At 42.6% G+C, this 14,451-nt stretch overlaps 1 protein-coding gene across 6 annotated transcripts in view; it reads right to left on the bottom strand.

The window, feature by feature from the left end:
* Positions 1-14,451, bottom strand: part of RBKS (ribokinase) — an 86,410-nt gene that overhangs the window by 71,379 nt on the left and 580 nt on the right. For 2 of the 6 annotated variants that reach the window (XM_029938044.1, XM_029938040.1), the window contains exon 2: positions 14,348-14,451. The exons of 2 other annotated variants lie outside the window; for them this stretch is intronic. In XM_029938044.1, coding sequence (XP_029793904.1) covers positions 14,348-14,451 — 104 coding nt within the window. 2 more of the 6 variants (XM_029938046.1, XM_029938041.1) reach the window with 2 other exon arrangements.

Raw genomic sequence — 14,451 nt, 5'->3', positions numbered from 1 at the left:
TAACTTAATTAGTAAGACTGTCGGTAAAGAAACTTATGACTTCCACTATATTTATACTTAGATATGGGTCACAATTCACTGGTTTGAATCAAGTATATATTTTTTTATTGGCTGAGGGAAATCATGAAAACTGTATCAGCAGAGGATTATTGGGACGCATATATGGGACAGAGCAGTGAAATCGGGGGTAGAGTGTGTATGTGTTTGACGTGAGAGCAGATGGCTGGGATTTCAACTCCTTTCTTTCTTTTTTTTTTTTTTTAAATGTTTTATTTATTTTCGGTATAGAGAGAGACAGAGCATGAAAGGGGGAGGGGCAGAGAGAGAAGGGGACACAGAACTGGTAGCAGGCTCCAGGCTCTGAGCTAGCTGTCAGCATAGAGCCTGACGCAGGGCTCGAACCCACGAACGTGAGATCTGACCTGAGCCGAAGTCAGACGCTTAACCGACTGAGCCACCCACGCGCCCCTCAACTCCTTTCTAAACAACTTCTATTAACACAAGCACTGCACTGATTTAGCTAGCCATCACTGAAATTTCTCCCTCCTTTGGAATCCTACTCTTTCTGCATCTTTACTTCTACTCTCTTCTTTCTTCCTTTAACTGCAGACTTTCCCTGTGTGAGGACAAGGACCAAGTCCGTCATGTTCTCCATTTTATCCAGAGTGCTTGCCACTTAGCATGGGGTTAACAAAATATTTGACTGAGCGAAGTTTTAAAAGAGTCTTCCCTTGTTTCTGAAGGATGGCCAGCCCAAAGAATATGCCATCCCAAAATACAACTAGAGGACAAGACATGCTGCCTGAATACACCACTTCGGTATATTGATTATGTTGAGCGGTAGGCAAAGGAAACCCAGCAAATGGAGGGAGAGGCTTTCTCTGAACTGCCCTTATCTGCTTCCAGACCCGTCCTCTGAAAGGACTCAATGGCCATGAATCCCGTCTCTAGGAGTTTCATCAACCAGCAAGAGGGACTCCTGTCACAGGAGAGGATGCTAGAAGTCAACACCACACCCAGGACAAACGCTGTCACAAACATCATCATATTTATTTGTCCTACTGAGGGCCAGTTCATCTTTCCTGAGTCATTTACTCTCCCCCTAAAAGGTCTCCTTCTTTCCTCCCCCCTTCCCTGCTAAGAATCCTGAATTCCAAATCACTTTGAGGAGTTATTAATTTTCCTCTGGGTATCTCCCATGTATACCTGCAGGATATGGGCCAATACATTTGTTTTTCTCGTTAATCTTTTATTCCTGGGGTCTCAACCAAGAACTGAGAAAGGTAGAGGGAAAATTGTTTTTCCTCCCCTGCATCTCTTTTCTGTCTCCCCTGCGTTGCATCCATTCTTAATTCTGAATTGCAGATGTGGAGATGTTGATGAAGGGAAAGGAGACAGGCAGGGATGTTCAATTGTCTGGCAATGACAATTTCATGTTTTGCCAGACCTTGCCCACTCCGTTCCCAATATTAGCAGCCACTCATGTCCTCAAAGCAGGAACTATAACTAGAGCTCATACTATCATTCCTTCATTCATGCATTAATTTAACAGATGTTCTATTGGTGTTTTCCAGTTTACCTCTATAGGACAAAATCAACTTGCTGGCAATGAAATAAGACCTAACCCTGATGCAAGTAATACATAAGTGAAAAATCAAACAAACACCTGTCAGAGCACGAGATTAGTATGATCTGATTCATGTGTGTTTTTTTTTAAAGATCAAATTGACTTTATTAAGTAATTCATGAGTCAGGCAGCATCTAGTGGGTAGAGGGGGCCTCCCTAACTCACAATTTTTAAAAAGAAAAAGAACACGTACATGTTCTCACAGGACATGTAAGTGCGCAGAAAATGAAATGTTAACGACAAGTATCCATGAAAAGTGTGGAGACAGGGAGCAAAAGTTCATGTTTTACTTTATATACTCAAATAGAGAGGTATGTGCAACAAGAATATATTTGTGCATTATGGGAGGCCACCGGTTACTACTTCAGATTCAGCTGGCGTCCCTGCATCTTTTTCCAGCCACCACTTCTTCCTGAGCTCCAGCTGGCTTCTCCCAGGTGCAACCTGCCCAACTGAGTCTTGCCCAACGCCACCCTTTCCATTCCAGGCTTTCCGTTTCTTTGTTCCAGTTCCCCAGGCTGTCCCATGGCATCGAGCCACTGGCTGAACACATCACGTATATTTGTATGGGCTTTTCTTGCTCCCTGGATTCAGTTTACATGCCCTGAAGCCTTTGTCTTGTGCCCTTTCTCTTGAACCCCGAGTAAGACAGTTTACTGCTTATTGATCAAAAAAAATTTTTTTTAACATTTTTTATTTTTGAAAGACAGAGAGAGAGAGAGATCATGAGCAGGGGAGGGGCAGAGAGAGAGGGACACACAGACTCGCAAGCAGGCTCCAGGCTCTAAGCTAGCTGTTAGCACAGAGCCCAACGCGGGGCTCGAACCCACAAACTGTGAGATCATGACTGAGCTAAAGTTGGACGCTCAACTGACTGAGCCACCCAGGCGCCCCTAATGATATATATATATATATATATATATTTTTTTTTTTTTTTTAAAGAGTAAATGAATTGGGAGTAGAAAGTGGAGTGGAGAGCACTAGAAAGTTACAGTTGCCGACAGGCAGGCGCAGTTCTGAATTACAAATCCTAATTTACCTTGAATTAGGCTTTCCTATCTCTTTCCTTATTAAAAATCATGAAATTAAGGTCTGGTTCAAGCAAGGATCTGCACAAAGCACCATCCCCTCGACGAAAGCATTGCTATGATTCGTCCCAATTCAAACATAAGGTTTAGCAGGGTGCCAGAGAGAAACTGCTCAAAGGAAACTACAGAGGGCATGGTACTGGTAGATACACCACTGCTACCATTTAAAGGTTAAGGGGCGCCTGGGTGGCTCAGTCGGTTAAGCCTCCAACCTCGGCTCAGGTCAGATCTCACGTTCATGGGTTCGAGCCCCGCGTTGGGCTCTGTGCTGACAGCTAGCTCAGAGCCTGGAGCCTGCTTCCGGTTCTGTGTCCCCTTCTCTCTCTGCCCCTCCCCCTCTCATGCTCTGTTTCTCTCTGTATCAAAAATAAATAAAACATTAAACATTTAAAAAAAAATAGAATAAAGGTTAAGCACAGTGCCAATTTCTGAGTGAGGGAGAAAACCCAGAGAAAACCAGTCAAAAGAAATATATTTGGATTTAAAACAAATTCATAGCTTTAAAAACATCACCTTTTAAAGTTGCACAGGAGGAAACACTGCTAAATGTTCACAGACGGTCCCTCAGTCTTCTGGGCCGCGAGAGGCCATGTGGTGAGAGCCTGGTACAGGCAGCAGGCCTGAGCCACTTACTGATCCTATTACCGTTGACAGCTTTTCCCTCTTTGAACCACTTTCCTCTCTTGCAAAACAGGTTTAATAATACTTGTCAACTCCTTAAATGCCTGGGTTTTGTGCTCGGAGTTATTTCACTGACAGGTGTTATCAGAACAACTAACCAATTGCTTTTAGCTTCTTGACAATGATGTGTTTGTTACAGATTCTCAGAGATGATTCATACCAGAGGAAGGAATGACCTGGTGAGACAGGGATGAGAAGTCTTTTGACCAAAGAGGTCACCCTATGCGGGCTCCAGCCAAAAGTCAAGGAATATGTTGCCTTTTGGCTTTTTCCGTTCCATCCTTTCATCTTTTGGCTGCAAACTTCTGACACGCTGTATGCCTCTATAATAGGGGATTACTATTATTGCCCAATTAAAATTCATTACACTCATTTATTATCCCTACTGCCTGTATTCTTCCACCATATCTGTTCTTCTCAGCATCTGTGTTGGTCCCATTTACAGAAATGAGAGTCCTTCCCAAACCAACTTAGTGATATCTCTTTCTAGCTCTGTAAAAAGAACTAGCCTGCCAACTAAAACTTCATTATGTGGCTCCTAACCCTAAATTTGAAGACACAGGATTTATTTAAGGTTATGAAAACTGAGATTATGCTTGAAACTTTTTTTAAAAACTGATTTTGGCTACTAATCCTATCTTTTCCTAGTAAACCAGTGGGGAAAAGGTAATTTTGCCTGAAGATGTAGCTATTCTTGGATTTATAGCATACAAAGAATATTGCCTACAAGTGGCCAGCCTTTCAGAATGTCATATTCTTGAACCTTACTCATTTATATTTTGCTGATGTGTGACAAAGTATGCTAGGCACTGGGAGAACCAGTGAAGGGAGTATGTCATGGTCTTCTCCTGTGTTCTGTTCGTATGTGGCTTCCTTCCTACCCATGTCTGCTCAGATGTTTCCCCCTCAGAGAGGTCTTCCCAGACCACCTTCCAGATGTCCCTACTCCCAGTTTTTGTTAAGTACATAATCGTTCTGACAAAGAATACTATGTTCCTGGATCAAAGACAGCTTTTTAATTACTCATAATTGCATTAGTTCTCCGTGTCCCAGTCTCCCTCAAGGTGACAAGAGAAGAACTTCCAAATAATGAATTTTTGGGAGTTTATGTAGGAGCCAATACAGCTACTGCCCCTCCTCCCCCTTGGCGTGGGGGAGGGGGAGAAGGAGAAAACACGACCTAGTGACCTTTGCCTTGTAATGTAAATGGTTCCTTTCAGAGGAGCAGGGAGGTCTCTAGATTTACAACCCCCAGAATGTAAATAAATGTGTCCAAGGAGAAGTCCCTAAATCTCTCCAGAGGTTTTGGACTTGCAAGGTTTGTTTGCCATTGAAACATTGTTTAATTCTGGTGCTAAAGATCTTTGCTCAGAAAGTCCTGATCACGCAGAACGCAGAAACGTGAGAACATGCATGGAGCATTGATTTCCAATGATTTTCTTCAGATCACTATCACTGTCTGCCATTCTAATACTCATTTATTTCTTTCCTCTTTACCTATCTTCTTTTGGATCAATTGTATTCCATTTCACATTCACTCACTACTGATATATTCTTAACTCCCTTTTGTCTATTTTTAAAAAATATTTTATTTTTTTAAAGTAATCTTTACACCCACCATGGGGCTCAAACTCACAATGCTGAGATGCTTAGGAGTTGGATGCTCTACCCCCAGAAGCCAGCCAGGGGCCCCCTCCCTTTTTTATAATTAAAAAAATTTTTTTATGTCTTTATTTTGAGAGAGAGAGACAGCATGAGCAGGGGCGCCTGGGTGGCTCAGACGGTTGAGCGTCCGGCTTCCGCTCAGGTCATGATCTTGCGGTCTATGGGTTCCAGCCCCACGTCGGGCTCTGTGCTGACAGCTAGCTCAGAGCCTGGAGCCTGCTTCGGATTCTGTGTCTCCCTCTCTTTCTCTGATCCTCCCCTGCTCATGCTCTCTCTCAAAAATAAATAAAAAACAAAAAAAAAATTTAAAAAGTGACTGCTTTAAGGTTTACAATGAGCATCTTTTAACTTAGCGCAGCTTATTTTCAAATATTACTATACCACTTTACTTATAAGTGTAAGTTACAATTATATTTTTTCATTTCTCCTCCTAATCTTGGTGCTATTACTATTACATATTTTATTTCTATATGATCCAAACCTTACAATACTGTGCTTGTTGTTTTTGTTTAAACTATCAATTGCCTTTTAAAGAAATTAAGAAATAGGAGAAGTCAGTCTTTGTATTTGCCATTTGTGGGCTCTTCATTCCTTTGGGTTGTTCCGAGTTTCCATCTAGTATCATTTTGGTTCCACCTACAGAACTTCAATATTTACTGCAGTGGGAGTTTCTGGTGAGGCGTTCTCTCAGCTATTGTTTTTCCGTCTTTATTCCCCCTTCACATCGGAAGGATACAGAATTCTATGTCAACAGTTTGTTTTTCAAGCACTTTAAAGATTTAATTTTTTTTTTCTGGCTTGCACTGTTTCTGACACGAAGTCAGTGTTCAATCTTTGCCCCCTTATATATATAATGTCTGTTTCCGAGACTTTTAAGAGTTTCTAATTGGTCTGCAGGAACGGGATTACAATGCGGTTTGTTGTTTGCAGTCTGCTTTCCCTGCTTGGGGTTCACTGAAATTCTTAGATCCACATATTTGTAGTTTTAATGAACTTTGAAAAAATTTCAGCCATTATTTCTTCAAATATTTTTTGTGCCTCACCCACTCTTTCTCTACTTAGACTCCAATTACACAAATGACAGACTCCTTGTCTCATATCACACAGGCTTCGAATGTACATTTTGTTTGGTCATTTTCTTCTCTGTGCTTCAGTTTAGATGCTTACTATCTTCAAGTACACTGATCCTGTCATGTTTACTCTGCTGATTAGCCCATCAAATGAATTTTTCATTTTTTAATAATTGATTCCAGAATACATAATTTTTTGTACACTGATTTATCTTTCTAATTATATTTCGCTTAGGATAAAATTAATTCCATTTGTATTCCTTTAACCTACACCAGCAGATGGCAGGAAGAAGTAGCCTAGATAATTACAATGTGGTGACAGAAGTCATTTTGAAATTTAAAGTTTACTATAATTAATTGGCAAAATAGAAAATAAAATACCGGTTGTGTAGTTATTTGTCACTTATTCATACTTTGCTTGTCTTCTTCAGGGACTTTGATAAATGCTTTAGCCTCGCCAGCTCCTCTTCTGCTCTGTATTTCTGCATCCTGATTTTCCCACTCACCTAAGCCATCCTGTAGCCATCCAGTCCCTACTCATTAATCCCCATCCACGCACGTCTCTCTCCTGTCCTCCCCCCTCACGGGTCCTAGCTCCAGGATTAGCCCCATCTGTACCTCTCTATCCAGGCTTCTATTCTTTCTCCAGAACTCTGCTCAGCTGGGAGTAAGGAGGTCTGTGTGTAATTGCGCAAAAAGAATAGTTGGCATCAGATGGCATTTAATTTTCAAATATGTTTTTACTATTTGGCCTATTGGCCTCTCCCAGTGCCTTCTGTACTCAGTCTTCAATCCTCTATCAGAGGGATAAAGGCCGGTGTGGCCCCTTTTTGTTATTCTGACCATATTCCTGTTTAAATAAATGGTTTACCTTTCTCCTTTGGCTACATGTACAGAGCACTTTGGCCCCGCTCTCCCCTCATTGTATGACTTATGTACAGAGGCATCTGTCATCCCAACTATTTCTAGAAGTGTCTTTTAAAGTATAGATCATTCATTCAGAAACACTTCCTTCTGACCATGATGGAGTGACTAGTACCAGACTTCCCTTCCCACCATAAATAACTAGAAATGGGATATATAAGAGACAAAATCTATAAAGTAGCTGTTACAGACACTAGACTGAACAGGCGTGTCACCCAGAAGAGAAAGGACACAAACAGGTGAGTCCTGGAGGCACATCACAGACCATGGCACAGAGAGAAGAAACTCGGGGAAAGCATGGCAAATACCAGTGACCTGAGAAAACGGAGTTCATAACTTAGGGAGACTAAGGTGGCTAGAATTTGTGGGAACGTGTACTGGTGAGGAAGGAGCTAATCAGGAAAGGTCCAGAAGTCTGCATAATTATGTATTCTGGAATCAATTATTAAAAATTTTAACTTATCTACTATTTTTGGTTTGTGGTGCTCATGCTTCTCCCACATTCCCATCATCATGAATAATCAAGAATGGATGACACTCGAGCTTTACATCTGTGAGATGGATTAGAATGGGCACTATCCTCACGGCGTCAGCCAGTGAGCTATAGGAAATACAAATCTGACCGTGTTGTTCCTGTACTTTGAGCCCTTGGCTGGTTCCCAGGGCCTACAGAATAAAACCCAAGCACCTCTGCGTGGCCGATGAGTCCTTCCTTTCATCTTTTTTTTTCCCTTAAAGCTGATTTATTTTGAGAGAGTGGGGGAGGGGCAGAAAGAGAAGGAGAGAGAGAATCCCAAGGCTTTGTGCTGACATCAGAGAGCCCAATGTGGGGCTTGAACTCATGAACCATGAGACCATGACCCGACCGCAAGTCTGACACCTAAGCAGCCGAGCCACCCCGGCGCCCCTTATGTCTAACATCTGATGCTCTACAGACCTAGTAGCCACAGTCCCCAGCACACCCTGCATATACCCGCATCTGTGACTTACTTCTGCGTGTTACCCCAGCTGACCAAAATGTACTTTCTCCCCGCCTCTTTTTTGCTGGGTTAGAACCTGCTTCTTTTCTTTTCTTTCTTTCTTTTTTAAGTTTATTTTGAGAGAGAGAAAACACATGCGTGTGTGTGAGTGGTGGAAGGGCAGAGAGAATCCCAACTAGGCTCAGAGTTGTTAGCGCAGAGCCCTAGGGGGCTCCATCTCACAAATCGCAAGATTATGATCTGGGCTGCAATAAAAAGTTGTACACGTAACTGACTGAGCCACCCGGGCGCTCCTGCTTATTTTCTGTAACTTGGCCTAGGAGGTCACCCATCCAGGCACTTTTCCCTAGACTCCTGTAGAACCTACAGGCACTTAGCACATCTCACTACAGTGATGCACCTTTGTGTCTGCCTTCAGGAGCAATGACCGTGTTTTACTAACTGCAGTATCCCCAGCACTTAGCACAGTCTCAGTCTTTGAACACTGCACAAGTAACCAAGTTCTGGAGCAACATTCATCACGAAGCCAGCCCAACCTTCCTTTCCCTAGAATACAGACTCTAGGGCATGGAGAGCTGACAAAGGAAGGATTACTAACTAAAGGGACTGCTTGGGTAATTCCACACGGTAGGTGGGCTTGCTTTGTCATATGTAATTTACATTTTAAAATATGTCTGCCTCGAAGGGACCAGAATTAGCAAATTTCCCATGAATGATTTCTTTTGATGTTAGGGTTATTTGGTGGACAGAAACATTTACCAAAATACTAACTTACAAGTTGGTAACTGATAAGCAACTTTCAAGACCAATTTAAGGAGCAAAAGGAATAAAAAAGGATATTCTATTTATTGTTCTAACATTGGGAATGCAGGGTGTTCTTCAGATCAACATTCCTCTGGGTTTTACTTTACTGAAAATGTGATGCAAAAGAGAGATATATGACAAGTCAAGAGGTTTCTGGGGGAATGCAGGTTAGAGGTTACTGTCATATGATAAACACACATAACCTTTTCTAGGTATCGCATACATTTTGGCTCCCCCCGCTCCCCCCCGGCCAAGTAATCCAGGTCCAATGTTTCATCCACTTTGGATTGAAAAGTTTCTAAATTCACTTATTCTGCCATCCAATTAAAATCTTTTGAGAATGAAGCAATCATTTCCTGACTTGCCAAGGATTACATTTAGATGCTTGGTTGAACTGGAGCCTTATCTCTCAAGCCATCACTTTTAACTGGAGCATATAAAGGATAACATAAGGTTTTAGTTGACATCATAGTCTACTGCCATGGAAATGTAAACATGGGTTTGTATGAAACTTGTCTCAACGCAAGTCTTAGGGGTATGGAGAGACTGGAGACAGGAAATAAAGTATGTAAAAAAAGTATGCTCTACATGTTGGAGTGCCCTGGGAACTCAGAACCTTAGTGATCTCATCCTGCCTCATGGCCTCAAAAATCATCAATACACTGATGACTGTCAAATTAATATTTCTAGCTGGACTTATCCTCTAACTTCAAACTCCTGTGTCGGTCTTCTAGATGGTCTCAGTTCGATGTCTAACGGGAACCCGGAACTTCACACATCCACCCTGAGCTCCGGATACTGCCTTCTCTGCACCCAGCTGGCTCTGCTCACAATCTTCTTTCTCTTAGCAAAGGTCAGCTTCCCTTCCCACTTGCAAAGGACACAGAATTTGGGACTAATCCTTGACCTATCTCTAGTCCTCAGCAAATCCTGTCAGCTCTGCCTTCAAAACATAGTCAAAAGATGTTCATTTCTCCCCATTTGCACTGCTTGCAAGCTACCATCATTCCTCACCTGGATTCTTATAACTGACTCTGAACTGCTCGCCTCTTTTCTGCCCTTGCTTTCCTTTAGTCTATTCTCACACAGCGTCTAGAGTGATGATATTAAAATGCAAATCCTATTAGGTCATCCCTCTGCTCCTCCCCCAATGGCTTTCCATCTGATTCAGGGTATGACCCAACATCCTTTAACCATTAATTGCCCTCCCCTCTTCTGTTTTTTCTTCTTCAGCCACACTAGGCTCCTTGTTGGTCACTGATCATAAGATGTATGCCCCACCCCAGGACCTTTGCATATGCTCTTCCCCTGAGTATCTGTACAGCTTTCTTCCTTTCCTCTACGTTTTTACTCAAAATCTTCTTCTCAGTGAGGCTTTCTGTGGGCAATGATCTAGAATAATTACTACTTCCATCTCACTTTCATGCTTTATTTTCCTCCTTAGCATTTACCTAACATACTATGCATTTTACTTATTTCTACTGATACGGTCTTTTTCATTGGAATGTGAGCTCCAAGAGGGGTACCTGGCTGGCTCAGTCAGTAGTACCACAACTCTTAATTTTGGGTTTGTGAGTTCAAGCCCCACATTGGCTGATGGACTGATGAACTGTGGAGCCTACTTAAAAAAAAAAAAAAAGAATGTAAGCTCCATGAGGCAGGGATTTGGTCTGTGTTTTTCATCGCTGCATCCTCTGCACTTAGGGAAGTACCTGACTTAGTATGAAGTCAGTAAGTATTTGTTGAATGAACAATGAAAAAGATGGGTGATTCATGTCATAAGAAATAAAGGTTATTAGTGAAAGCATGATTAACAAAGATCTCTAAGCTTAATGTCAAAAAACGTTAATTTGTTCTTGGGTTTTCACAGAAATCTGTCTTTGGAGGAACTCTTGACTTAATTTTCCACAAGAACAAGCTTGTTCTCTTAACTTTGCATTGTGGAACTTCAGAGGTGACTGTTCAAGAAAAGAATAATGATAAACATAGGTGGGTATTAAATAATGTTCAGTGCTTACCATGTTGGATGAGATAATGATATTTTAAAGTTATTAGTACACAGAGCGTACTATTCATAGCAAACTGAAATAGACATGAAAAAAAAGTTGCTCATTGATTGAATTAGCAGTGTCTGGCACACAGTAATGTAATATACAAAGTGAGTTAGACTTGGACCCTGTCCAAGAGGGCTTAGTTATTACTGAAGTAGTTTTATTTCTGAAGCGATTCTGCAGGGGGTCCAGGCTGGCTCCAGTCAAACTAAGAAATAAACTAAGGAGCCTTCGTGAAGATACTATCTTTAGATTCAAAAATTATAAATCCTTAGTTGTTCTTCACCAGCTTACAAAGTAAACAATGAATGCAGAGACTGCAGGCTTTCGAGTGAACTGCAGATGCAATGGGCAATCAGTATCAGTTAGAGGCAGAATGATATAATGGAAGGATAAAGTTTGGGAAACACAGGTTCCAGCTTTCATCGAGCCACTAATTGGCTGTGTGAGTTGGGGTGAGTCCTCTAAGCTCTCTTAGTTGCTTCACCTGTTAAATGTGGGGGGTGGACAGAGGTTTCTGTGATCCCCCAACCTCTAAGTATTATAAGATTTTTTGACTTCAAGCTTAATCACTGTGATAGGCAGAATAATGTCCCCCCTGTTCCCCTCCCACCTTGCCCCAAAGACGTTCACATCCTAAACCCTGGAACTTGTGAGTGTGTTAAGTTACATGGCAAGGGAAATTAAGGTTGCTGATAAGCTAACTTAAAATAAGGACATTATCCTAAACTATCCATTTAGGCCCAATATAATCACAAGGGTTCTCATAATGTAGAAGAGGAAGGCAGAAAGGGAGCCTCGGAGTGATGCCATGTGAGAAAGACGACTGACCATTGCTTGCTTTGAAGATGTTGCAAGGGGCCATGAGCCAAGGAATGTGGGCCGCCTCTAAAAGCTGGAAACGACAAGATTTCCCGTGGAGCCTCTAGGAAGGAAAGCAGTCCTGCAGACACCTGGATTTCAGCTCAGTGATCTCGGTATCAGACTTCTGACTGCCAGAAAGGTATTACATTTGTATTGTTTAAGCCACTAAGTTTGTGTTAATTTGTTACAGCAGCCACAGGAAACGGACACAATCATGATAAGTACCGTAACTGGTAAAGGAGCCAAGCTTATCACAGATGCAGGGTTTAAATGAAAATTCTATACTCAGGTATTCTGTAAAGATCTTCAGATGCAGGAGTAATCAGAAATCATAAAAAGTTTGCAGAAAAGTCTCATGAGAATAGTCTCGAAGGGAACAGAATTTTTACTGGTGATTCATGGTAAGCGGAGAAACCTGGTTGTTTTATAAAGGAAAGAAAATGATGAGAGAAATTAGAAAGGTTATATACAACCTAAGAGTTTCGTCTCTGGACCTCACTTTACTCCTTTACAAACTGAAGGGTTGGGATAAATAATCTCTAAATTCCTCTAGCTCTTAGAAAAAGATTTTTAAAATCCTGACTGATGCTAATATGAGATGACAGATGCCTCTGACACTCCACCCTCTCCAAAGTAAGAAGAGCACTCATTTTCTAAAGTAGAATTGTCTTTACTATCTGATGGTCAAGCATCACAGAAAACTCTTAGTTACGAAGAAAGTGGCTCTGAGTTTTATCCCTGACACTTAGGTAGGGTGCACGGGAAAATTGTTTAGCTTTCTTACTCTTCTGCCACTGCACCTATAAAAGTATTGGTTTTTTCGGGACCCGTGGGTGGCTCAGTTGATTAAGCTTCTGACTCCTGGTTTCGGCTGGTCATGATCTCACCATTTGTGAGCTCAAGGCCCACATCAGGCTCTGCGCTGATGGTGCAGAGCCTGCTTGGGATTCTCTCTCCTCTCTGTCTGCCCTTCCTGTACTCTCTCTTTCAAAATAAATAAACAACATAAAATAAAAGTGTGGTTTTTGGCAATCGCTGTATCTGCCCCTAGGAGTCTCTCCCTCTTTCTACTCTTGGTCTGGAAATTTGATGACCTAGTTTACAAACATTTTAAGCAGTTTAAGACTAAACTGGTTATGTAAAGACCCTAGAACTATTTCTAAGCATAACATAGGTGGTGCAGATTTGGTAACTTATTTTGATTGTCCCAAGGCATTTTTATTAATGTCCAGATTCTCTGCTATCGTTTGGAAAAGGAAGATTGCAGGGCGGATGAGGTCTTAACTCTGTGGTATGCCTGTTTTTAATCTTTATAATGTAAAAAGTATCAAACCTGAAAAGCTACTCACACAAGTGTTAAATGGAAGCAATCTGAATTGTAGGATATTCTTGGAATATCTGATTTTTAAAAATAATGAACATGTACTTTTATAATCAGAAAAACCATTTTCTTTTTTCTTTTTTGTAAGTAGGCCGTACCCCCAAGATGGGGCTTGAACTTACAATCCCAAGATCAAGAGTAGCGTGCTCTAAAGAATAAACCAGCCAGGCACTCTGCCATTTTCATTTCAAATACTGAAAAATTAGAAAACTCTCTCCATCCTATCTTCATGTAACATATTTTCATGATCTGATCTTTTTTTTTTTAATGGTTGTAAACACTGTTTATGGGCTTTTGATTCACACTTGGGCTGTCATAAGATACTCCATACTGATACAGATAATACTAAAAGGCAAGCTGTAAATATGAACTGTTTCAGGAATGCCAACAGTCAATACGGTGAAAGGTGACTGATCGCCTTTCGACCTCGGCTCCACTCATTCAAGTTCAGACGAATATCCAACCTGGTTAATGTCACTGTACACAAAACACTTTCCTTCACAACCTTGGGAGGTAGCGCGTTCTGAGAGATGAAATGACTTAACCAAAGTTACTTAGCCCAGGCAGAGAGGACCAGTTCAACAGCCTGGTCAAAAAAACAGGGGCAGGTCTTTCCAGGTCTTCTCGTAACGGTAAGAGATTTCACTACACCTGGCCTCTTACGTTCCCGGACCTAAAAGTTACCTTTACAAACTCAAATTCTGCCTCTTCAGCGTCAGGAAGGGAGGCTGCGGGCTAGGGAAACCTGTAGGTCACCCCAAAAGCGAGCGCTGTCGCCAAAGCCCCGGATCCACGCCCACTCCGCCCCCTCCCACGAACTCAAGACTCCGAGTCCTGAGCCGGACTAACCTGACCAGGTCGGTCATGCAGGAGCCCACCACTACCACCGCCGCCACCTCCTCCTGCCACTGCCGGCCGGGTTCCCCAGATGCCGCCATGGCCAAAAGGAGGTGCTCGCCAACCCGGAGGCCGCCCTTTGCCCTTTGCCCGACCCCGAAACTAGAAACGCCGCTCCTACGCTCCCTAACGACGCGGGCCTTCCACACGCCTGTGCGGGTCGCCCACCTGACTGCCCGAAATAACCCCACCCCCGCAACGGCCCTCCATTCTTTCCGGGTTGGTCTCTCCGCACCGCCTCTTGTAACAGGGCGCTTCTGATGGTTCCAGGCTCCACGCCACTCGCCACCCACGAGGCCCGCGCAGAGTTAGGACCTTTCAGGCACTGCGGAGACGCCCTTCCGAGCGCCCGGCTCGGTGCGTCCGGGGGCGCGCACGCCGCCAGGCTCGCGGGCTGCGGAGGGGGCGGGGCGAGACGT

Source organism: Suricata suricatta, chromosome 4, assembly GCF_006229205.1.
Source record: "Suricata suricatta isolate VVHF042 chromosome 4, meerkat_22Aug2017_6uvM2_HiC, whole genome shotgun sequence".
NCBI lineage: Eukaryota > Metazoa > Chordata > Mammalia > Carnivora > Herpestidae > Suricata > Suricata suricatta.
The sequence above is the reverse complement of the archived record's forward strand: the minus strand, read 5'-3'. Positions and strand labels throughout refer to the sequence as shown.